The 26524-nt window shown below is 46.1% G+C and overlaps 1 protein-coding gene across 1 annotated transcript in view; it reads left to right on the top strand.

Annotated features, from left to right (window-relative positions):
* LOC311247708 (SPARC-related modular calcium-binding protein 1-like) overlaps window positions 1-25166 on the top strand; it is a gene marked incomplete at both ends in the record, with an annotated part of 65399 nt that extends 40233 nt beyond the window's left edge. The window contains 6 exon segments of the mRNA XM_084338716.1: window positions 9659-9851; window positions 13948-14030; window positions 20152-20257; window positions 20584-20607; window positions 20609-20826; window positions 25113-25166. Of these exon segments, the coding sequence (XP_084194842.1) occupies window positions 9659-9851; window positions 13948-14030; window positions 20152-20257; window positions 20584-20607; window positions 20609-20826; window positions 25113-25166 (678 nt within the window).
* Window positions 25167-26524: the final 1358 nt, after the last annotated feature.

Raw genomic sequence — 26524 nt, 5'->3', positions numbered from 1 at the left:
GGATTAAATAGTCCAGCATCCAGCCTTTTTCCATTTATAGGTTATGTATAAAACACAATTTTCTTTTGGGAATCGCAGCGCCTGGCGCCAGCGTACCCTCTCTGTATAATAAACAGTGCTAAATAATGTGGCTGTGAGAGGGGACCCTGAGAGAGAGAGAGCAGCAGCGCTAACAGCACTTGAGTCTTTTGTGTGGAAGGAAAAGGGGAAAAACAGAGTCTCTGGGAAGCGCTGCTCAGCGTGCTCAGTGCCGGGACGGTCCGTCGTACTTAGGGAATACGTCATCGTCTCCCCCCCCCCCGCACCCCGTCCTATAACCCGGGGTGTAAAAAGTACCCAGAAATTATACTTAAGTGAAAGTATGGGTACCGTCTCAAAATCGTACTCAAGTAAAAGTAAGAATATCTGGCTAAAAACACACTTGAGTAAAAGTAAAAAAGTTTCTACTTTTAAATGTACTTAAGTAGTAAAAAGTAAAAGTAAAAACTTTTTTTTATTCCGGGGCAATGAAATGTTCCGTTTCGTCCTCTTCATCACTCGTACTATAGTTTGTGGCCATCTTCTGTAGCTTGTCACTCTGACCGTCTATTCTTCTGATAGCAGGTGTTTAATCAAAGAACCCCTCTTTCTAGTATTGCACAAGGACCAATCAGCATGGGTATGGGCGGGTTCATTTGGATTTGATTGGCTGTTTTTAAATAAAGTTAATAAAATTATATAATAAAATAATATAATAATAAAATTGTTGGACCTGCGAGATTTGTACTTTGTAGGTCTGCGTTTTAAATGTAAGGAGTGAAAAGTATGTTTTTCTTCTCTGAAATGTAATTGAGTAAAAAGTACAAGTATACAAACCTAATAATACTCCAGTAAAGTACAAATCCCCCAAAACAGTATTGTAACAAAGTACAATTACTCAAGTACTTTACACCCCGTCCTATAACCCTCACCCTCACCCTCACCGCCCCCCCCCGGGAGCCTGGCTGCTTAGCACATGCCAGCAGCACTGTCAACTCCATCACTGTTACGTTTACACAGGAGGACGGCGGGTGGGGGGGGCGGGGTGAGGGGTGGGACCACTTGTATTTTGTTTCAAACGGCGAGGTTCTACTGTCGTTTGGCGGGTTGTACTTTATTTTCAGCACTTTGCTCTTTGAGCGACTCCCTCGCCATAAACCCCCCCCCCCCCCCCCCCCCCCAGAGGAATGTCCCAAGTTCCCGTGAGTGATTCCCACCACTTTAATAATGATAATAATTATAATAATAAACTGTATTTGTATAGCACCTTTCATACAAGAATTGCAGCCCAAAGTGCCTCACAGCAGTAATGTAGACGTAAAATAGACATGGGCATAAAATGAGCATAGAATTGGCATAAATATAGACAGGCATAAAAGGAGCAGAGAATCGACATGAAATGAGTTCAAGTTGGTTTCAAGTTTGTTTATTAATTGTCACAATAAAATACACGCACTTCGGGCACCCAAGTGGCGAACCATGTATCGCGCTGCGTCGATTCCCGGACCCGGCGTCCTTTGCCGAATGTCTTCCCCCCGCTCTGTCTCCCGTTCTTCCTCTCTCTCTCGCTCTACCGGACTGCCCGGTAGTAAAAACAGTACAAGTCTACCAAAAACATAATTATAAATACACATACTTTACGGTGAAATGCTTGCTTCTGTATGAGCCCCTGAGAGTTTGCTTCATACAGTAAAAATATATTGTATATATATACAATATACAGTACAATATACAATCTAAAGTACAACCTAGGTACAATCTAAGTACAGTGAGTACAATTTTGTGAGCATTGTCAAAATAAAAGCGATGCATAAAGTGCAGACATACAATTTGTATAAAATAGACGCATAAAAATAGACATAAAGTGAGCGTAAGATAGACAGAATAAAGCAGTGCAATGAAATAGCTGTCATTTACATAATAAAGGCAATGCATACGGTGCAGACATACAAATAGACGGTACAATAATCGAAGTGGCAGAGTGCACGTTTTTAGCTTACTTTTGAAAAATCTTAATTTAATTTCATTTTATAATATTTTTAAATTGTAGACATGGTTAGTAGTCATCCTAACAGAAGCCCCAGTCAGCAATAGTCATTCCCATTGGCTGTGTTTTTGACAGGTAGATGTGTCGGGTTAAAAAATGGTTTAGAAGTCTTGCTGTGTGATGAGCTGCCGTAGAGAATCTCACAGCCATCATCATCATCATCAAACCGTTATTTAACCAGAAGAAAGAGAAAAAAAACATTGAGGGCGGCCGGGTAGCGCAGCGGACTAAGCGTCTGTCTACCGAATCCAGCTGTGGTGCTTCAGGGTTGGCCGACCGTCCATACTAACACAATTGGCAGTGTTAGAGGGTGGGTCCTGGTCGTTGTAAACAGCGACTCCTACAGTTCAGTCGGGGCGCCTGCACAGCAAGGGAAGGATCTGGGAGAGGTAGTGTGATCCTTCCACGCGTTACACCCTCTCAGTGAGAGTCCGCGCTGCCAGGTGAAAAAGAAGCGGTTGATTGGCTACACATGTGTCGGAGGAAGCATGTGATAGTCTCCGCCCTCCCGGACCGACGGTAGGGGGTAGAGTGCGCAACGACCAGGAAGGGGATTGGGAATTGGCATAACGACTAACATTGGGATGGGAGAAAAACGGAAAAAGAAGGGGGAAAGATTGCGTTAGTATGAACGACCAGCCAAGCTGGTAGCAACGCCGAGAGCTGGGCTCGAACCCAGCATCTCCTGCGTTAGTGGCGAGCGCCTTGCCCACTGCACCACTTAGCCGCCCCCGAGGTTTCTTGTTCAAGGGTGATCTGGCCAAGAAGGCAACCATGAATTATGTCAAGACATATAGTACATAACAAAGCACAAGTTGTCAGTAGACTACCATACAACCAACATTTTTTTCTTTTTTTACTTTGGCCATTCCGCTGGCTCTTTTTGCGTTTATCGCATTTTCTCTGGTCAAGAATGACCGACAGAAACAGGTTTGAATGGGGGTACAGATGGGGAAGACACTCTGAGAAAGATACGGCTACAGTCCGGGAATCGAACTTGCTAACCCCAGATCCGTGACGAGCACGGTTGTCCCCGGCGCCGAAATAGCGCTCGAGGTACGCGGTGAGCTACTGGAGCTCCCCTACAACCAACATTTTTAATGAAAAATTTTATTCAGCGTAATAAATTCAAGCTCAATAAAACGGTAACAATCAACCTCAGCGTACTGAGGGGCCAGAGGCCAGAGGTGAAGTAGAAAAGTGCTTCACATCAACGCAGGAGCAGCAGGGGGCAAGGATTTCAGATACTTTTAGTTTGAAGCAACACAAAGAGATCAAAGAGGTCAATTTGAGACGTGTCTGGAGGTCATTCCAGGACCAAGGGCCGAAGTAATATAGGCTTCTTTTACTTGCCTTTTCTTTTACTTTTACTTGGGAGAAACCTTGAATCATTTTGACAGTTTTAGCCATTTCTCAACACAAGCGACCGCTGTCGTGCTGGCGCCGGGTGCTCAAAGCGAACACGTAGCGACCCTGTGTGACTTCCCAGCGCTCCCCGAGCCCTGTACCAACAGACCACATTACATTATGACTGGTTTGCTATGTTTGTCATTAAAGCTGACCGCCTTCGTGCACCAGGCCCTCGTGGGTTTTAGTTTTTTCTCACACGGTCCAAACAAACAAAAAGCGGAGGCGTATTGAGGTCACAGTGGACCGTCAGCGAGGATTGACTTGGATAACTGGCAGATGATAATGTTGTAGCTACTCATGCTGTAGCCGTTTTATGTAGTGTGTAGAATCACTCCGAGGCCCAGGGACTTTTTTACGCCCCTGAACTAAACCCCACGTATGCTACTTACACCTCTGAACTAGATCCGCTATCAGCTCTATCTTTAATCTTTCAAAATGTTCAGTTGATATCGCTATCAGCTCTATCTTTAATCTTTCAAAATGTTCAGTTGCTATCGCTATCAGCTCTATCTTTAATTTTTCAAAATGTTCAGTTGCTATCGCATGCACTCATCTGTGTTTCACTACACATGTGAGTGCATGCTTACCAACTGTTTGCCTGTCTTACTGCAACACTACTATCACCGACATCTAAGAAGGGAGATCCCCCCTTGAATGGCCCTTCTAAGGTTTCTCTCCTCCACATTGCCTGTGGTGCATTTTTTCCTATTGCTAGGTTTTAGTGAGTTTTTCCTTACCTTCGCGTGGGGTCTGTCTGGGAGTGCTTGCATTTTATTTTGCATTTATTTTAAATTTTTTGGACTTTATGGTGTTCTTGTTTTGTTCTTGACTTATTGTGATGTTTCTTCTTGACTTGTTTAAAGAAGACGTGTGTGGCCCATGGGGACATTAACGTTGATTTGATTTGATTTGAACTAAACCCCACATACTTACGCTCCTGAACTAAACCCAGCGTACTTACGCCCCTGAACTAAACCGCACGTACTTATGCCCCTGAACTAAACCCCACGTACTTACACCCCTGAACTAAACCCCACGTACTTACGCTCCTGAACTAAACCCAGCGTACTTACGCCCCTGAACTAAACCTCACGTACTTACACCCCTGAACTAAACCCAGCGTACTTACGCCCCTGAACTAAACCTCACGTACTTACGCCCCTGAACTAAACCCAGCCTACTTATGCTCCTGAACTAAACCCAGCGTACTTACGCCTCTGAACTAAACCCCACGTACTTACGCTCCTGAACTAAACCCAGCGTACTTACGCCTCTGAACTAAACCCAGCGTACTTACGCTCCTGAACTAAACCCAGCGTACTTACGCTCCTGAACTAAACCCAGCGTACTTACGCTCAATGAACTAAACCCCAGCATACTTACGGCCCTAAACTAAACCCAGCGTACTTACGCCTCTGAACTAAACCCCACGTACTTACGCCCCTGAACTAAACCCAGCGTACTTATGCCTCTGAACTAAACCGCACGTACTTACGCCCCTGAACTAAACCCAGCGTACTTACGCTCCTGAACTAAACCCAGCGTACTTACGCCTCTGAACTAAACCGCACGTACTTACGGCCCTGAACTAAACCCAGCGTACTTACGCTCCTGAACTAAACCCAGCGTACTTACGCCTCTGAACTAAACCCAGCGTACTTACGGCCCTGAACTAAACCCAGCGTACTTACGCCCCTGAACTAAACCCCACGTACTTACGCTCCTGAACTAAACCCAGCGTACTTACACCTCTGAACTAAACTGAACCGAACCCCGTGTACCTATATGCCCCTGAACCGAACCCCACATAACTGATGATGATTGTAATAATATTTGGTCATTATTTTGACATGAAAAACTACCAGACTTTTTAACTGAAACACAGAAGCCACTGTGAAAACCTCGCAGCCAGCCTATAAACATCCCCACCTCCCTATTAAAAAAAGTAAACATCGGCGGTGTAAAATGGGGGGGGGGAGATAACATTTTCATTCGGTAAACGCCTGGGATCACAGGACCTTTTTTCGTACCTCAATAATAATGGCGTCACTTGTGAAAAAAAAAAATAAATAGTCGGGAACAATTTGCCTATGATGTCATCGCCCAGAGGAGCCGGTCGGTGGGTCCTTAACACAGCTCCACGTCTGTTGTCGCAGCTTACCGTAACGCTTCATAAACACACTCGATTGGAACAGAGAAATGGGTCGGGGGGTCGGTAAAAGCCCACTTCACCCGCCCGGGGGAACAGGACTCCCCGTGTGGCCCTGTGGTACTTGTGGGCCCCAGCGTGTTAAGAGTGAGTGACTCCCCGTGTGGCCCTGTGGTACTTGTGGGCCCCAGCGTGTTAAGAGTGAGTGATGGACTAAATGGATGTGAATGTAAATACAGTTTGGCGGGAACAAGGTGTGACACACCGGCGTCGTTCGAGGGCCTATAAGCGCCCGCTGAGCGGGCCGGGCTGTGGCGCGTGAGGCTGAGGACGGAGGCCTGGGAAGAAAGGTCTGAAAGTGTGTGTGTGTGTGTGTCTGTGTGTGTGTGTTCGTTCATATTATTTAGATCTTGATAAATCATCGAGGGTGTCCCTCGTTTACAATGACGCAGAGCTTACTAGTTCTGTCGAGATCGAACATAACAAACGGGGCGGGGGAAAAACTTAAAATAAAGATAAGGAAAAGAAAATGAATAAATAGGACGAAAACATAAAGAAAGATCCACATTTAAAACAGCTGAAAACATATATTTATAAATATATTTTTTAACTCCACAGGATAGTGGGCTTTTGATTTTTAGTGTGAGCTGAAGATCATATACCAAGAATTTGTGATTCCTTTACTTTACTTCTCAAGCACTCTCACTGCTACTTAAAGGAACACGCCAACATTTTGGGAACATTTAGCTCACCGTCTTCTCCAGAGAGAGACAAGAAGATAGATACCAGTTTCCTCTCTGTGCGTTCAGTAGAAAGCTATCTGGCTGCACGTTAGCCTAGCTTAGCACAATGAATGGAAGCGGACAGTGATAGCTTTCTACTGAACGCACAGAGAGGACATTGCTATCTATCTTCTTGTCGGATTCTGGAGAAGGTGGTTAGCGTGTTCCTTTAATGTTTATTTGATAGGGACGTGTGAATACTTTACGCAAGCAAGTTGTCCTTTTGTGCGATCTGATTGGCCACTGACGTTTCTGGTCATGTGACACGTGCGCCCAATCGTGTGACGGCAAGTTCTTTGGACGGTTAAGCTTAGGCGCTCTTTCGAAGTTGGTTAAGGTTAGAGTTTGTCTTAGAGCATGGCGATAGAACGCCAGCCCTGATTCCAAACTCTAACCTTAACCAACTGCGAAAGAGTCGCCTAAGCTTAACCAGTGATAAACTAGGCGTTAGGTCGTTTGCAGGCTGTTCGACGCGGAAAAATGACACTGCTCGTCATGCGATTGGGCGCACATGTCACATGACCAGAAACGTGCGTGGCCAATCAGAGCGCAAAACGGGAACGCGGAAGGACAACTTGCTTGTGGGAAGTATAGACGCGACAGGGACAGATACAATATACACAGAATTGCACAACAATTATCCAATGCAATGCATCACAGCATTTATAGCTTCTGCTGGTTTCCAATGTCTGTCCCTAGAAGGGCCTTTAAGAAAATAACACTGAAGCTTTCTACTGAACACACAGAGAGGAAACTGGTATCTATCTTCTTGTCTCTCTCTGGAGAAGACGATGAACGAATTTCCCAAAATGTTGGCGTGTTCCTTTAAAGGGACATTTAGCAGATTTCTAACCTGAATCCTATTCAGAGAGCTCTGTCCTCTATAGCTGACGTCACCCGGAGGAGAGTGGACACTATTTCCTCAACTATCACTTCTACTTTTCCTCGAGTTGGGCTCTGCTACAGTTTGAGAATAGTTGTGGAAATATCGTCTGCAGTTCACCAGAGGTCTGCTCTCCGTCGGTTTGTTGGGGTGCCGATGCGGCCAAGTTCTCGAGACACAGGACACGCGTCGGTTGTATTTTTTGTCCAATCAAGGAAACTATAAAAGAAGGTAGGGTCATTACGTCAGAATACCAGCGTTCTATACTCTGCTTGGTGCCAGACTTTGGTGCCAGTTCTTGTGAAGCCTGTATTAAAAATGCAAAATATACCAGCTATCTGAGCAAATATACATCAACCAATATATCAAACGTTAGCTGGTTAACAAATGCAACAAATTGCAGATGATTCTGACATCCGAGGTAATAACCAGTTTAAACGTCATAAACGAGGAGATGACTTGATCCCATTCGACTCGATGTGTCGGCCGAACTGAAAGTTTCCACACTTGGATGATGTGCGTTCACGCGCCAAACAGTGACGTGATGACCTTTCCTTCTTTTATAGTTTCCTTGTGTCCAATTTCCTGTAATTATTGGTGTTACTGTGATCATTACTGGAGTATTCACATGTTTTTTTAAATGTATTTATTTATTTTTATTTGCACTTACAAACATACATTTTGGAATAAATAGAACAGTTCAAATGTGCAGGAAAGGTCATAAAGCCCAAGGGCTTATAAGCGACCCCCCCTCTTAAACCTATATAGAATAACTACACCTCTGCATCGCTGCAAACATCACGATGACCTGGTAGTGTCTCATAACATTGTCTGTGCAGTGCTTTCTGTCCTCTACGTGTGTCCCGACCTGTGTCTCAACTGTGTGTATTGACTGCCTGTGTTTCTGGTTTTAGGCTGTGATCAGATTAGGCGCCTTTTTCTCGCGCCTCAAACGCGAGGCACGGCGGTGTACGTTGAGAATCGAAAAAGCACTAGCTAACATCGGCTGCCATCGATATACGTTTTCAACATCGATAATATTTTTTTTTAAACAATATGTTTATTGGTATTTTCTTTTTTTTTCAGTTTTACAGCATCAGTTCAACAGTTCAACAACCATACAAAAGGAAATGCTGCCAACTGCCCCCCCTCCACCCCTCCCCGAGTTACAGAAAAATAGATACAAAATAACCCCCCCCCCCCCCCTGAAATAAAAATCAATATAAACAAAAAAAAAAACTCTAGGCCAGACCCCCCCCTCCCCTCCCCCAGACTAGGACCTCAACAAATTAAGTTTTTTCTTCTTTTTTTTACACATTTTGAGAATTTAGTAAACCCAGTTACACCCGTCTAACAGGTGCCCATACTTCTACACCAAACAAATAAATATCTAACGTTACATCTTTTCTCTTCAAAGAGCAACTAATAACATTTACAGTATCATTCATTGCAACATCGATAATATTAACGGTACGTTACTCACCGGGAATCTGCCCCGCCACGCTGCTCACAGCCCTCCAGGCGTTTTTTTGCTGTTCATATCCCGGTTGTGGTGGTAAGACCTGGTCGTACAAACCAGGTTTGTCGGAAACCGGCCCCACAATTAGCTTCTCCTCCGTTATCGGTCGGTTTGTTTTTGTTCTCGTCGGATACCGTAGATTTGTAATCTCTCCACTCAGTCAATTTTAGAAGTCCGTCGGCGACGAGCGGTCAGGTGGCGTAGTGGAGATTGCGTTCGTCACCAACACCGGAGACGCTGGATTCGCCTGTTCGAATCCAGCTCACAGCTCCGGCGTTGTCACCAGCTTGGCTGGCCGTTCACACTAATACAATTGGCAGTATTAGAGGGTGGGAGAAGCTGGCGGGGTGGGTCCGGGTCGTTGTAAACAGTGACTCCTATACAGTTCGGTCGGGGCGCCTGCTCAGCGCGGATAGGATCTAAGGGGGGTAGTGTGATCCTTCCACACGCTACGCCCTCTCAGTGAGAATCCGCGCTGCCAGGTGAAAAAGAAGCGGTTGATTGGCTGGACGTGTGTCGGAGGAAGCACGTGGTAGCCTCCACTCTCCCAGACCGACTGTGGGGGGGTAAGTGCGCAGCGACCAGGAAGGGGATTGGGAATTGGCATAACGACTAACATTGGGATGGGAGAAAATCGGAGGAAAAAGGAGGGAAAAAAAAAATAATAATAAAAAAAAGAAATCCGTCGGCGAGAAGGTGACATTGACGTTTGTGCGCTCCACGGCTAAAGTTTCAACTTTCATCGACCGAGAAGGGCAGAAAATCATAGGGAAAAAAGGCGTCCAATGTGATCACAGCCGTAGTTAGAGAGTGTCTCTCTCTGTATTGAGTGCGTTTCTCATGGTTTTAGAGAAGGTTCCTTCTTGTGACCAGGAGAGACAGAGCGCGCTGGACGAGGCCCGGCAGAACCCGCGCGAGGCCATCTTCATCCCGGACTGCGGGCCCGGCGGCCTGTACAAGCCGGTCCAGTGCCACCAGTCCACAGGCTACTGCTGGTGTGTTCTGGTGGACACGGGACGGCCCATCCCCGGCACCTCTACCAGGTGATGTACCGTGTACTACACTAAACCCGTGGGTTTGAACCCCTTCAGGTGTAGGATCCTCACATGAGGGGATTTCCTAACAACTTGGTGTCACCTGTATAAACCCGGCCCCTGGCCTTAGCACTGACCTTAGCCGGGGGTATCACTTTTAAGACACTCTGTTGGTTTAGTTTAGTTTATTTGTTAGAGAGAGACAATGTACATTAAGGAACATTTCATAAAATAGAATGTAAATTGTAGCCAAAAGGCTAGTTTACATTGGCAGGCTCCTTTGCCAGAATGAATGGGCTAGTACCTATAGTACAAAAAAAGATTAAAACACAAGTACAAACACAATAACATACACAATAACATACATAATTCAACCCTTGCAATGTACACAGTTCTTTCCCACATCAGTGTTCACGTCGTTGATTATCTATCAACCAATTCCTAAGACTATACTTGAATGAAATGAATGAAGACGGACTCTGAAATGGACTCTCCAATGTTCTGTGGGATTTTATTCCACTCAGGCGCTGTTTTACAAGAGAAAATAATGGTAGACCTACTACCTTCAGGAGATCCCCCCCCCCCCCCCAGGACCCCCCCAGGACCTCCTCACTGTGCCCCAGACAAAGTTGCAATTTCTGGGGGAACATGCCTCCTCAGCAATGGGCTCACAGCTTTATAATCAGCTCCCAGAAACAACTAGGGCCTCAGACTCCATTACTGTTTTTTAGGCCTGACCTCGACTAGTCGAAAAGTCGACTATCGGAAAATTTCGGCCAATCAAAGTCGACTATACAAATCCTTAGTCGGGGACAGGCCTACTGTTTTTAAATCAAGACTGAAGACACGTCTCTTCCACAGTGCTTTTCCCTAAGGTCCTGGTGTGCTTTTACTCTCCTTGGCCATTCTATTGTTTTAATTGATCTGCTTTTTAACGTTTCATTATGATGTATGTTTTAATTTAGTATGCCACATTAACCCTTTCACTACCACCACACTACAAATGGTTAACGCTTTCACTACCACACTACAGAAGGTTAACCCTTTCACTGCCACACTGCAGAAGGTTAACCATTAAAAAAAAAAAAAAATATATATATATATATATATATATATATAACCCTGACTAACCTTACTGTCATGCACTTGTCCTAATAAACTAACCTACACTGTAACACGCAACACTTTGATAAACATTGTTACTCAGCTGATAGAGTTGTGCCCTTCTTGCTGTCTTGTCGTACAGAACTTGTAAGTCGCTTTGGATAAAAGCGTCAGCTAAATGACTAAATGTAAATGTAAAATGTAAATGTAACCCTTTCACTACCACACTACAACGGGTTAACCATTCACTGCCGCACTACAGAAGGTTAACCCTTTCACTACCACACTACAAAGGATTAACACTTTCACTAGCGCTTTCACTACCACGGTTAACTGTCTGTAGTGTTGTAGTGAAAGGGTTAACCTTCTATAGTGTGGTAGTGAAAGGGTTAGCCTTCTATAGTGTGGTAGTGAAAGGGTTAGCCTTCTATAGTGTGATAGTGAATGGGTTAGCCTTCTATAGTGTGGTAGTGAAAGGGTTAGCCTTCTATAGTGTGGTAGTGTTAGCCTTCTATAGTGTGATAGTGAAAGGGTTAAAGCACCTTGAGATATCATGGTATTTTAAAGTGCGCTCTATAAATACAATTCATTATTATTATTGACCTCAAAGCTATGGAGCTCTAGACTAGAGTTCCAAGACAAAAGATAACTTTAAAGAAAAAAGTTTTACACCTGAAGGGGTTAAACACTGAGCCACCGGCCAGATGCCGGTAAGCGGTGGTGGTGATGACCGGTAGGTCTGACCATTCTACCTGCCACTCTGGCAGGGAGCCAACCTTTTGATCAATCACTCTTTTTATTCTGAAAACTAGTCTCACTGCTCAGAAATTAAATGAGCTGAATTCACTGAAAAAACTATAACGCACACACACACACGTTTTAGTTTTATGACCAGGATATTGTTGTTGTAGTTCGCTTACAAGACTGGCCTTTTGCTATGACGTTTCCTTTCAGTGCAGTTACCGCTGTTTATATCGTGCTCAGGATAATGACTTTCTGTGGGTGTCATTTGACAGGGGAAATGGAATTACATGGAAACGGAACAACAGTTGAATAAATGACGCCGGTGGGTCCGTGTTTTGATTTGTTTCCGCGAGATTGTTTAAAAGAACTCCCGTGATTCATTTTTGGGGAAAGTGAATATTACAATTCTGAACATTAAAGACGGAGTTGGTTTATCCGAAGGATTGTAAACACACACGGGTCAATAGATGAGCTGTTTTCGTTGGGAAGAGGCATCGTTACTCACACTCCACGGGGAAGTTTATGGTTTACAGGATGTGCTATGGCCAGAAAGAACTGTGATAAATGAGTCTGTGTTATTGCAGATAGAAACAGAATCACTACAAAGCCCTGCGTCTTGGACGGGTCATTTGTACGGATTGTTCTGTTGCTCATCCATGAAAGGAACACACTAGCATTATGGGAAATGCGCTTACCAGCGTCTCCAGAAATAGATACCAATTTCCTCTCTGTGTGTTTGTTCAGTAGAAAGCTATGCCGCTTCAAGCTAGCCTAGCTTAGCACAGATGAATGGAAGTGGATACGGACCACTAGCCTAGCTTAAAACTCCGGGAGAGGTGTTTTTGGCCGACAGCTAGGCTAGCTGATCCGTATCTGCTTCCATCCATTTGTGCTAAGCTAGGCTAGCTTGCAGCGGGACAGCTTTCTACTGAACGCACAGAGAGGACATTGCTATCTATCTTCTTGTCGGACTCTGGAGAAGGCGGTTGGCGTGTTCCTTTCATGTTTATTTGATAGGGACAGATACAATATACACATAGAATTGCACAACAATTATCCAATACAATGCATCACAGCATTTATAGCTTCTGCTGGTTTCCGATGTCTGTCCCTAGAAGGTCCTTTAAGAAGGGCGGCTACGTGGCGTAGTGGGCAAGGCGCTCGCCACGAATGACGGAGACGCTGGGCTTGCCTGTTCGAGCCCAGCGCTCCACATTGCTTTCAGTTTAGCTGGCCGTCCGTACTAATACACATTGGCCGTATTAGGGGGTGGGAAACTGATGGGTGGGGATCGGGCGTTGTGGACAGCGACTCCTACAGGTCGGTTGGTGCGCCTGCGCAGTAGAATCAGGAAGTGTCGGGGGCAGCGTGAGCCTCCCACGCGTTACTCCTCGCCACTGAGAGATCGAGCTGCGCAGGTGAAAAGATGCGACTGCTGTTACCTCAAGTACCGGAGGAGACTTGTGCTATGTATGACTTAGTCCACATTGCAGCCGGCTTGTGGGAGGCAAGAAACAGCGTTGGTGACAGCGGAGGGTTGAATTGGATGATACGAAATTGGGATGGGAGAAAATATAGAAAAATGGGAGAAAAAGTGGATAAAAAAAAAAAGGTCCTTTAAGAAAATGAGACACCTAAAACATGTTCACAGACATTTAAACACTGTACTACATGTTGACCATACGAACAGCATTACAGCTTACCGGCATACGTATGCATCCTATATAGGATACAGACAGACCCATACACCCATTCACCGTGCCGTTCTGGACAGAGATGTGTACAGTCATGCATCAGGGCCACTCCATCTGGGAACTGTGACGATGCAGATTGTGAAGAAAGAGAAAAAAAAGAAACAACATAGCTAACTTACTTTAGTCACATTCCTGGATGAATGAGAGTTTTCCTGGAACCTCGGCTCGTTCCGTGAGACCAATGCAACAGGGAAATATTCTGTGGTATTCTTTGGGTGTATTTAATATTCTCTCCAAGCCAGTGTTTTATCTCCATTTTTATTTTCTACGACTTTGTAGCCGATCAAACGTGTCAGCGCCGCACACTGGCTGCCTCTTCTGAAGTCTCTGTTTTACACACTTTTTCCCCCCACAGTCTTATTCTTTCCATCGTTTCCTCCTCCTTAGCCTCTTTCTTCTCTCTCCCCCCGTGCCGCATCATCCTCTTCTCATGCTAGCCCTGTTCCCTGTGTCTACACCCCGCCCCCCCCCCCCCCCCCAACCCTCCCGTCTCCGTGTAACAGGTACCAGACGCCCGAGTGTGACAGTGCTGCTCGCTCTCGTATCTCCGACGCGGAGGATCCTTTCCAGGGACGGGACTTAACAGGTTAGATGCCCAGGAGCCCGTTCAGCGAGCTGCGCCTGTTACGTCCCCGCGGCCGGACTCGTTCATCGCACACCCAAGTCGATTTCTAGAGACATATTGAGATTAGGGGTGGAACTGTACGCATTCGAACCGTACACCGGTCGGTACGACCTCCACGGTTCGGGGCATGTGTGTGTATTGTTCGGTTATATATAACGTTAGCCTCGAGCTAGGCTAACGTTACGTTAGCTACGAGCTAACTAACTTTAGCAGCGAGCTAACTAATGTTAGCCGCAAGCTAACCGTGGAAACGCTCCCAGAGAAGTGACTCCACGACACCAGTTCGATTAGTGGGGAAGGGGGGTATATTGACGAGGCTTGACAACAGAGGTTCAAAGATAACTGTTTGTGTTCAATAACGAGCCAGGAGACTAGAGCGTGTGTGTCAATTGAAAATGGGGGACCCTGATGGAAACAAGACAAACGTCTTTCTCAGGTCTGCAACCCCTTAACAATTGTATGTATTGAGCCGTACTGTATTGTACCCATTCTGCAATCTGTTAAATAAAGTTTTCATTCATTCATTCATTCAACTGCGTCTGTAACCCATAACATCCTGGTCCCTGCTGGGACGTACCAACTCCACACACCACTGTGGGGGGGTTTATATTCCCCATTCCCTTGTAACATCTCCTTTTTTTTTAAGATAACAACAGTTACAACATTCCTTAGTGCAAATTATTATTAATACAAGAAACCCCATAAACGTCCTTATTTAAAACCCTAATCATCTTTTCTGTGACTTTTACTTTTTGATAAGAAAGTCTAGTGCTGGTTGAGCATTATGCATACTTTATGTTGGCCTTTGTCTATAATGTGGCCACAAAAATGGAAATGTTTAATAATTTTTTGTTTGCACTAAGACTAAGTTAATACTTTGACAAATGTTGCCTATATTTTTCAGTCAGTTTGGTCTTTGTGTGCCAAACATTATTAAAGGTAAACCTCTTTTTTTACCAAATAAATGAGAAGCATGTTTAAATCAGCAATGCCTCCCCTCTTGCTGTACCAAAATCTCTCCTAGCTCTAACCGTCACTGTCAAAATAATGTAAAAAATAATGTCAAATGGCCTCATTCTTTCAGTTTTTGCATGACTACGTCCTTGAGAATAACTGAAAAGTTGGATTATTTTTAGGCTATATATCTTATGTTGATGTATGGTATTTTTGGAGTGTTAAATAAAAAATAAATAAAAAACAACGTATACCAAACCGAAAACCGCAAACCTAAAACCGTGATACGAACCGAACCGTTCCACCCCTAGTTGAGATGCGTGACCAAACACCGGCCCAGACCCCATACCTGTATAGCCACGAGGTGAACTCTAGTCACGAGACGAACTCTAGTCACGAGACAAACTCTAGTCACGAGACGAACTCTAGTCATGAGATGAACTCTAGTCACGAGACGAACTCTAGCCACGAGGTGAACTCTAGCCACGAGACGAACTCTAGTCACGAGACGAACTCTAGTCACGAGACAAACTCTAGCCACGAGGTGAACTCTAGTCACGAGACGAACTCTAGTCACGAGACAAACTCTAGTCACGAGACGAACTCTAGCCACGAGGTGAACTCTAGTCACGAGACGAACTCTAGTCACGAGACGAACTCTAGTCACGAGACAAACTCTAGCCACGAGGTGAACTCTAGTCACGAGACGAACTCTAGTCACGAGACAAACTCTAGTCACGAGACGAACTCTAGCCACGAGGTGAACTCTAGTCACTAGACAAACTCTAGTCATGAGGCGAACTCTAGTCACAAGACGAACTCTAGTCATGAGACGAACTCTAGTCACGAGACGAACTCTGGTCACGAGGTGAACTCTGGTCACGAGACGAACTCTGGTCATGAGGTGAACTCTGGTCACGAGACGAACTCTAGTCATGAGGCAAACTCTGGTTACGAGAGACGAACTCTAGTCACGAGACGAACTCTAGTCATGAGGTGAACTCTAGTCACGAGACGAACTCTAGTCATGAGGCGAACTCTAGTCATGAGACGAACTCTAGTCATGAGGTGAACTCTAGTCACGAGACAAACTCTAGTCACGAGGCAAACTCTAGTCATGAGGTGAACTCTAGTCGCAAGACGAACTCTAGTCATGAGGTGAACTCTGGTTACGAGAGACGAACTCTAGTCACGAGACGAACTCTAGTCATGAGGTGAACTCTAGTCACGAGGTGAACTCTAGTCACGAGGCGAACTCTAGTCATGAGGCGAACTCTAGTCACGAGACGAACTCTAGTTACAAGACAAACTCTAGTCACGAGGTGAACTCTAGTCACAAGACAAACTAGTCACGAGGTGAACTCTAGTTACGAGACGAACTCTAGTCACAAGATTAACTCTAGTCACGAGATTAACTCTAGTCACGAGGTGAACTCTAGTCACGAGGTGAACTCTAGTCACGAGGTGAACTCTAGTTACGAGATGAACTCTAGTCACAAGATTAACTCTAGTCACAAGGCAAACTCTAGTCATGAGGCGAACTCTAGTCACGGGACGAACTCTAGTCCCGAGACGAACTAGAGATGAACTGTAGTCACGAGACCAACTTTAGTCACGAGACCAACTCTAGTCACGAGTATCCTCTCGTAAGGTAACTTTTCGACAAGAACACGTCTATTACTGCAATTCTCCCTAATATAGGTCTATCGTACCGCATCTTGCCTAAAACTGCAGATGTAAATGACGGTAATTAGTACGAAAGAGAGAAAAAAAAGCAGGTTCACTGGGTTTCTGCCGGACGATAGTGTTACTCTCCAGTGCCGTATAACATGAACACAGAGCCCTTAACCCTTTCACTGCCGCACTAGCAAACGGTTAACCCTTTCACTGCGACAACACACATAAGGTTAACCCTTTCACTGCCACACGACAGAAGGTTAACCCTTTACTATCACACAACCGACGGCACGGCCGTCGGTTGTGTGATAGTAAAGGGTTAACCTTCTGTCGTGTGGCAGCGAAAGGGTTAAGAACACCGAACCGCACGTCTGCAGTATTGGATTCCCGTCAGAGGGGCGAGATCAGAGGCTCTCCTCTGAACCCGGGGGTCGTGACCCCGAGTTCATACGCCTCTGCCCCTTGTTACCGCTCACTTAGTTTAGTAGCCTCTCTGTTTCCCCATCATTTAAAGTCGCATTGTAACTCTTATTTAATTCCCCATGTGGCGGCCGGGTTTACAGAGTCGAGCGCGGCTCCTGACTGCGCGGCAGATGTGTGGTATGTTTTATGGTAGGTGTGAGTGGCGCGGGCCGCTGCGGGGACGCGGCGGGGGGGCGCCGGGGGTGTCGGGGACCGCGGGGGGCTGAGTGGAGAATATTTCTTTTTTTTTATGTACTGCAGTGGGATGATCTGAGCCGCCACAAGAAAGCGCGCCGGGGGTTTTTCGTCACGCGGTGACACACACCGGGGCTGGGGAACGGATGCCGGGGAGAGAGAGAGAGAGAGAGAGAGAGAGAGAGAGAGAGAGAGAGAGAGAGGGAGAGAGGGAGAGAGAGAGAGAGAGAGAGAGAGAGAGAGAGAGAGAGAGAGAGAGAGAGAGAGAGAGAGGGGAGAGAGAGACAGAGAGAGAGAGTGGAAAGACAGAGAGAGATTGGAGAGAGACAGAGAGTGGAGAGAGACAGAGAGAGAGTGGAGAGACAGAGAGAGAGAGGGTGGAGAGAGATAGAGAGAGAGAGGGGGTGGAGAGAGACAGAGGGAGAGAGAGAGAGAGAGAGAGAGTGGAGAGAGACAGAGAGAGAGTGGAGAGACAGAGGGAGAGAGAGAGAGAGTGGAGAGACAGAGACCGAGAGAGAGAGAGAGAGAGAGAGAGAGAGAGAGAGAGAGAGAGAGAGAGAGAGAGAGAGAGAGAGAGAGAGAGAGAGAGAGAGAGAGAGAGGTGAGAGAGAGAGAGGAGAGAGACAGAGAAATAGTGGAGAGAGAGAGAGAGGGAGAGAGAGAGAGAGAGAGAGAGAGGGTGGAGAGAGGGTGGAGAGAGAGAGAGGAGAGAGACAGAGAAATAGTGAGAGAGAGAGTGGGGAGACAGAGAGACAGAGAGAGAGAGTGGAGAGAGAGAGAGAGGAGAGACAGATAGAGAGAGAGATAGGAGAGAGACAGAGGGAGACAGGAGTGGAGAGAGACAGATAGAGAGAGAGTGGAGAGACAGAGGGAGAGAAAGTGGGAGAGAGACAGAGAGAGAGTGGAGAGAGAGAGTGGAGAGACAGAGAGAGAGAGAGTGGGAGAGAGACATAGAGAGACCGAGAGAGAGTGGAGAGACAGAGAGAGAGGAGAGAGACAGAGAGTGGAGAGAGACAGAGAGAGAGTGGAGAGAGAGAGAGGTGGAGAGAGACAGATGAGAGAGAGAGAGAGAGAGTGGAGAGAGGGAGAGGGAGAGAGAGAGATAGAGAGACAGGGAGCAGTGGAGAGAGAGAGAGAGGTGGAGAGAGACAGATGGAGAGAGAGAGAGAGAGAGTGGAGAGAGAGAGGAGAGGGAGAGAGAGACATAGAGAGACAGGGAGACAGTGGAGAGAGAGTGGAGAGAGAGAGAGAGTGGAGAGAGAGAGAGAGAGAGAGAGTGGAGAGAGAGAGAGAGTGGAGAGAGAGAGAGAGAGAGGGCGATACGTTAAACTGGAGAGCCTGCCGGTCCAGATTCGCCTCCTGAAGTCAGACCCGTTCTCGGACCGTCCTGGTCCTGTACCCACGGTGCCCTGGCCGTGTAGGGGTTGCGTTCAGACATAAGGGGTCGCGCTTCACGACGCACCAATTTACCACTGGGATTAAGCGCAGCGAGGCGGCGCTTCTCGGAGCATGTTGCTGTGTCACTAATTGGATTCACCTGGCGGGGGGGGGGGGGGGCAGCGGTTCACCTCCCACAGACGCCCTGAGAGAGAGAGAGAGCAAGGAAGGAGCAGAACAGAGGAGGAGAAGAGAGGCCACAGAGAGCCAGGGAAGGAGCACAGAGGAGGATAAGAGAGGCCACAGAGAGCAAGGGAGAGGAGGGAGGGGGACGAGTGAGAGAGAGAGAGAAGCAGAGGGAGAGAGAAGCAGAGGGAGAGAGAGAGAAGCAGAGAGAGAGAGAGACAGAGAGAGAGAGAAGTAGAGGAGAGAGAGAGAAGCAGAGAGAGAGAGAGAAAAAGAGAGAGAGAGAAGTAGAGGAGAGAGAGAGAAGCAGAGAGAGAGAGAGAAAAGAGAGAGAGAGAGCAGAGAGAGAGAAATAGAAGCAGAGAGAGAGAGAAAAAGAGAGAGAGAGAGAAGCAGAGAGAGAGAGAAAAAGAGAGAGAGAGAGAAGCAGAGAGAGAGAAGCAGAGCGAGAGAGAGCAGAGAAGAGACGCAGAGAGAGAAGCAGAGAGAGAGACGCAGAGAGAGAGAGACGCAGAGAGAGAGAAGCAGAGTGAGAGAGAAGCAGAGAGAGAGAGACGCAGAGAGAGAGAAGCAGAGAGAGAGAGAAGCAGAGGAGATTGAATCCGTGAAGAAAGAAAAGAAAGTAGGAATGAGAAGATTAGTTCACTACACAGTCTGTGTTGAAGTTTCCCTTTAAGAGACACAATTGGGGGGGGGGGGGGGGGGGGAATTTGCACTGGTTGAGCTCGCTATTAAAACCATACATCTGGGCAATTAGAAGGAGCTACCCAAGGTGTTCAGCATCATGTCATAAAACTTAACAGGTCTGCACTGCCCAACAAAGCCTTCTTATCACCACCACACACTTCTCTGCCTCCAGTCTAGCCCGCTCGCCTTCCTGGGATCCCACAACACATCGCCCTCCTCCTCCTCAGACTCACGTGCCTCGCCGTGGAAAGAACATGCGTTTACGAGGCGGAGTCGCCAGTAATCGGTTAATGTGGTTTATTACCAGGGCCATTTGATTACCTTCAAACCTTTTCATCAAGGTTTTTGGCCAAGGGTTTGGGTTGCGACTCGTACCCCGCGGGAACCACCCCTGTTTACGTCGCTCACACCGGTTCCCTGGTGCCGTGGCTTCAGAGGCACTTTGCCTAAACTGTGCCGTAACGACTCTAATGGTTGTGGAAGGTAATTCCGATGTTTCGTGTTTTTTTTTTCCTTTTCTTTTTTGTCTTTTTATTTGTGCCAGGCTGCCCGGAGGGGAAGAAAGTGGAATTCATTACGAGCTTGTTAGATGCCCTCACCACAGACATGGTGCAGGCCATAAACTCGCCAGCCCCCTCTGGTGGTGGGAGGTAGGTAACATTGCACCGCCCCCCAAGATATAGATCAACTGTTTTATACTACCAGGTTTAGCTGTATTTCTTGAATCTCTCCTCATTACAACAGAAATAATCTCTCCCTCTGGGTTTCAGAGACAAGTTCTTTTGACTTACCTTCTTGTTGGTCGTTTCTCTGGTTAATGCTGCCCTATCTGAATGGTCTGACTATGCTTATAGTTCAAATGTACAGGTATTAGCCCCATATATATCTTTCTGTTTACAGTAGTTTATGCCCATCACTCTGTTGAGGTTTCCGAGTGTTCGTCCGCTACACTCTCGACTCAGTCCTCCCTCTGCAGGTTCGTGGAGCCCGATCCCAGCCACCTTGGAGGAGAGGGTTGTACACTGGTACTTTGCCCAGCTGGACAGCAACAGCAGCCATGACATCAACCAGAAGGAGCTGAAGCCCTTCAAGAGGTACCTGAAGAAGAAAGCCAAACCCAAGAAATGTGCCCGCAAGTTCACCGACTACTGTGACCTGAACAAGGACAAGGCCATCTCCCTGCAAGAGTTGACGGGCTGCCTGGGAGTCAGCAAAGAGGGTGAGACGGGAAGTCGTGAAAGAACAATAATAAGTAGGGATGTCCGATATTATCGGCCTACCGATATTATCGGCCGATATCTGCATTCAAATGTGATATCGGAAAAATCTGTATCGGTTTTCAAAGAAAATAAAAATTTTAATTTAATTTGTTTACATTTCTATACCTGTATTTATCCAGGCAAGCAAGTAAGAACAAATTCTGATTTTATTTATTGTCAAAAGTATGCATAATGTTGTGTTAATTCCACAACAAGAGATATGTAATGTTAATTACCTGAAATTATTCATTTTTTTGGGGGGGGAAACCCTGCATATATCGGTATCGGTTGATATCGGTTGATATCGGTATCGGAAATTAAGAGTTGGACAATATCGGTATATCGGTATCGGTAAAAAAAAAGCCAATATCGAGCATCCCTAATAATAAGTATAATGAACTAAACACTGTAGGAGTCTCATGAAACAAAAGGACAGCTGCTATATACGGTTTGTGATCTTCAGAGCAAGTGACACAACACCGGCACCAACCGGTCGCGGTAAAGTAATGTCATCACCCCGCGAGGGTGTGTGGCTAACGTAGTCCAGCAAAACCTACCAACAGTATATACAGCATGTCAGCATAGGATAATTAGGATATATAGACAGTGGCTCAGGAGGTAGAGCGGTAGAGCGGTCGTCTGGTAATCTGAAGGTTCCCGGTTAGATTCTGGCTCTTCCCAGCAGCGCGTCGAAGTGTCCTCGAGTAAGACACCTTGCATGGTCGCCTCCGCCATCGGTGTGTGAGTGTGTGAGTGAATGGGTGAATGTGTGAGTGAATGGGTGAATGTGTGAGTGAATGGGTGAATGTGTGAGTGAATGGGTGAATGTGTGAGTGAATGGGTGAATGTGTGAGTGAATGGGTGAATGTGTGAGTGAATGGGTGAATGGGTGAGGCATAGGTTGTGAAGCGCTTTGGATAAAAGCGCTATACAAATGCAGTCCATTTAGATCGCGGTGAATTAGAAAACAATCTAAAGACATTACTTGTTCTGCGTGTGACTGGCCACTACACACGTTCCCCCACAAGAACTGGCCCCAAATCACATCCGCGGACCCGAATGGCCCCAAAACGCCCCTCCCTCCCGGGGCTCCCAGGCAGGCAAAGGAGGTCGGAGTGGGAGGACAACTGCATTACATGGGAATGGAAAAGGGAACTCTTAGCTCTTAGCCTTCCAAAAGGATGGTTCCTCTTGGCTGAATTGACAATGGGAGAATAACCATCGATATGTAATTAACCAAATACCGAAATAAATCGGAATTAAAAGGGGATTAGCGCTTAACCTTCCTGTAACTGAGGGGTACAATTCCCTGACTGTATTACTAGATATGATACTTACTACCACTACCTTTGTACTTTATATTCGGCCACCCAGTACTCGGCATAAATATATTATGATAAACACTCTCACGTAGATGAAACGGATCCAACACAAATGTACGAAGTCGAAGTATGCGTTTATTACTACACAGCAATGGTGTGTAGAGCAAGCACTTAATCACTTAATTACATTTATGAATTGAAATAGTATGCACTTTTATGGCAAAGAGTATTCGTTGGTATATCAATAGAGAATGTCCAATCTCTGATGGCGCAGGTGGTAAATATACGACCTGGAATAGTTAAGGAATAACAGCAATGATACTTTAATGATTATAAGACTGGATACACTAGGGGGGTTAATCCGGTCGCTTGTAAGACAACAGGAGTAGGAGGGGGGGGGGGGGGGGTAGAGTCTGGCTGCCTCGTCCGGCCAAGGGTATCCTGGGTGAACCCACAGTAGTGCAGCTCGGTGCGCCAGCGATCCTTGGACCACAGATGAAAGCAGATGGACTCTCTGTGAGCCGGCTCTCTCCGGTCCACGGGGGAGAGACGTGAAGCGACCTCGTCTTGCAGAGCGTCTCCTCACCTTGCGTCCTCTCCAGGGGGGGGGGTTCCAACACACGGCAGTGTCGGGGGTCTTTATCCATGGAATAATCACTGTACACAAAGCATAATCCGTGCCTGGGAAGGCGGGCTGTCGTCGGTAGAATAATCCGGTATACAGGTCCACTCGCTCGTCGGCTCTGGGGCTCCTCGGATGCAGTCTCACATGGGGTCGATCATCCTGGATAAGCAGCCAGTTCTCTGCCCGAAACGATGGGGTACTGACTACGATAGTATTCTCACCGCACGAAGCACTACATATGAATAGACTATTATTAGCTTAATAGACTACGTCCAACTCGACGATATAGTGCCAAATATGACTATTCAAATATTAATATACACGATGTCTCAATACCGATGGTAGGCCGAACTTGGCCTTACTCCCACACGTGGCGTCGCGGGGAGGCTTTACGTCTGTCACTCTATTGGAGGGTAAGAAACTGGACTGAAAAGAAAGTCCTACTTTAGTAGCGCAGTATATATACGCACTATGAACAAATAGTCCCATTAGTGGTGCGGTAGCCAGATTCCTACGCGGAACTAGGACTTGTTCGTACATGTTGAGCGGTACGTTTGAACTGGGTCTGGGGGGTATGGCAGCCTGGCACCAAGGTCTCGACCAATAGTAGAATGGAGACTATTATGGGATGTTCAGTAGGCTAGAATGGATATTCAATGCATATTGTACAAGGAATATACAAGGGATATCAGGGAATATTAGAGAATATACAAATACAATTAAATATATATATATAAATAAATATATATATTCGGTTTAATCTGGCCCTTCACAACATTTCCCTTAAGGATGATTCCGCTTGCCTGAATATCAACACATTGACAACTTGAGTGTTGGAGTGACTAACCGGCTAGAGTTGAGCTAGGGGTAGGAGGGCCTATAGTCGCAACTAGGGATGTCCGATATTATCGGCCGATATTGGCATTAAAATTTGATATCGGAAAATATCGGTATCGGTTTTCAAAGTTTATTTTTCTTTTTTTTTCTTTTTTCTTTTTTTTCTTTTTCTTTTTTTTTACATTTTTATAACCTTTATTTACCCAGGCAAGCAAGTAAGAACAAATTCTGATTTTATTTATTGTCAAAAGTATGCATAATCTTGTGTTAATTCCACAACAAGAGATATTTAATGTTAATTACCTGAAATTATTCCGTTTTTTGGGGGGGGGGGAACCCTGCATATATCGGTATCGGTTGATATCGGTATCGGAAAGTAAGAGTTGGACAATATCGGTATATCGGTATCGGTAAAAAAGCCAATATCGAGCATCCCTAGTCGCAACCCATCCGAGGCCTTTCAGTGCAGTACATCCAGGGAAAAGGCAGGTATTTTGAAACACGGCTGGTTTAATCATATTTCATCATAGCTCCTTCATTAAAAAGCAATCAGGGTAAGGAATGAATTCACCGCGCGACAAGCCGACGTCCTGCCAGGTTCAACAAGGTGCAGCGCTCTGTCCGGGAGCCCTGTGATGTTTTAAACACAGATTTATGCTCCAGGCCTCCCTCTAGACACCATCTGGGCCTGAAGCATGGAAAACTGAAGCACAACTCATCGTGAGGTCACAGACTGTGTCTCTATAATAGAGATGGTTGATGTTATCATACGGTAGTCTATGTCTTAACAGAGATGGTTGATGTAATTATACTCTATGTCTTAACAGAGATGGTTGATGTTATCGTGAGGTCACAGCCTCGTTTTAAATGATGGTTAGTCAGGTTTTAAAGCATCACTTACAGACGGAACCTGAATGGAGAATAATTTTTTTTTTTATCCACTTTTTCTCCCATTTTCTATATTTTCTCCCATCCCAATTTCGTATCATCCAATTCAACCCTCCCCTGTCACGAACGCTGTTTCTTGCCTCCCACAAGCCGGCTGCAATGTGGACTAAGTCATACATAGCACAAGTCCCCTCCGGTACTTGAGGTAACAGCAGTCGCATCTTTTCACCTGCGCAGCTCGATCTCTCAGTGGCGAGGAGTAACGCGTGGGAGGCTCACGCTGCCCCCGACACTTCCTGATTCTACTGCGCAGGCGCACCAACCGACCTGTAGGAGTCGCTGTCCACAACGCCCGATCCCCACCCATCAGTTTCCCACCCCCTAATACGGCCAATGTGTATTAGTACGGACGACCAGCTAAACTGAAAGCAATGTGGAGCGCTGGGCTCGAACAGGCGAGCCCAGCGTCTCCGCATTCGTGGCGAGCGCCTTGCCCACTACGCCACGTAGCCGCCCTGAATGGAGAATCATTTAACAACTTCCGTGTGTTTTCTTTTGCTTCCTTCTTTTCCAGGTAGCACTACGAGCAGCGTCAACCAAGGGACAAGGCAAGGGACAAATTTGTTCAGTAAGGCAAAAACTAATACGCTTTCACTAACACTGGCATAGAACATGCTTTAGATGGCTTGAGGTGTAATCCATTAACATCCACATTGACAATGTACCGTACGACAGCTTAGACAGGAATTGACGTAGGTAGTAGATACACCGGTAGCAGGTGTTCACATGCAACGCTTTTCACGAGAAAACGTACAGGCTTTGGTACTTGGTTTGAGGTATACTGTACTGTGTGTGTGTGTGTGTATATGTGTGTGTATATGTGTGTGTGTGCGTGTGCATATATATGTGTGTGTGTGTATATATATATGTGTGTGTGTGTGTGTGTGTGTGGCATGTGCATACGCCTATACGTGCGCATGCGTGTGTGCTTGCTCATATGTGCTTGTGTGTGTGTGTGTGCTCATAGTGTGCTTCTAATATCACGTGTGAAGATAGTAGGATGACTTTCTGGTCTGAGTGTAGCGTTACCACCTGTTCCACTGTGGGAGGAGACAGAGGGGGAATGTTCCAACACAAGCCAAGTTTCTCTGGCCTCATTATCCTTCATGGACTGAAGCTCAGGGTCGGCCTGCTTTCCTCCTTTCCCTCCTTTTCCTCCTTTTTCTCCTTTCATCCTTTCCTCCTTTCCGCGGCTTTGTTCTGCGCCGTCATACACAGAGTGACACATCGTCATATACAGAGTGACACATCGTCATATACAGAGTGACACATCGTCATACACAGAGTGACACATCGTCATATACAGAGTGACACATCGTCAAATACAGAGTGACACATCGTCATACACAGAGTGACACATCGTCATATACAGAGTGACACATCGTCATACACAGAGTGACACATCGCCATAATATACAGAGTGACACATCGCCATATATACAGAGTGACACATCGCCATATACAGAGTGACACATCGTCATATACAGAGTGACACATCGTCATATACAGAGTGACACATCACCATATACAGAGTGACACATCGCCATATACAGAGTGACACATCGTCATATACAGAGTGACACATCGTTATATACAGAGTGACACATCGCCATATACAGAGTGACACATCGCCATATAACAGAGTGACACATCGTCATATACAGAGTGACACATCGTCATATACAGAGTGACGCATCGCCATATAAGAGTGACACATCGCCATATACAGAGTGACGCATCACCATACACAGAGTGACGCATCGCCATATAAAGAGTGACACATCGCCATATAAAGAGTGACACATCGCCAAATACACAGAGTGACGCATCATCATACGCAGAGTGGCGAGTCGCCACAGATTGGTAAGCGAAGGTTTTACGATCAGATGGGTCTTCCTTTCCAAAGAAAATCGGCAGGCTGGCTGG

The sequence above is a fragment of the Notolepis coatsorum genome (genome assembly GCF_963971535.1).
Source record: "Notolepis coatsorum genome assembly, contig: SCAFFOLD_863, whole genome shotgun sequence".
Taxonomy (NCBI): Eukaryota; Metazoa; Chordata; class Actinopteri; order Aulopiformes; family Paralepididae; genus Notolepis; species Notolepis coatsorum.
Note: the sequence above shows the minus strand (reverse complement) of the source record. Positions and strands in the feature narration are given on the sequence as shown.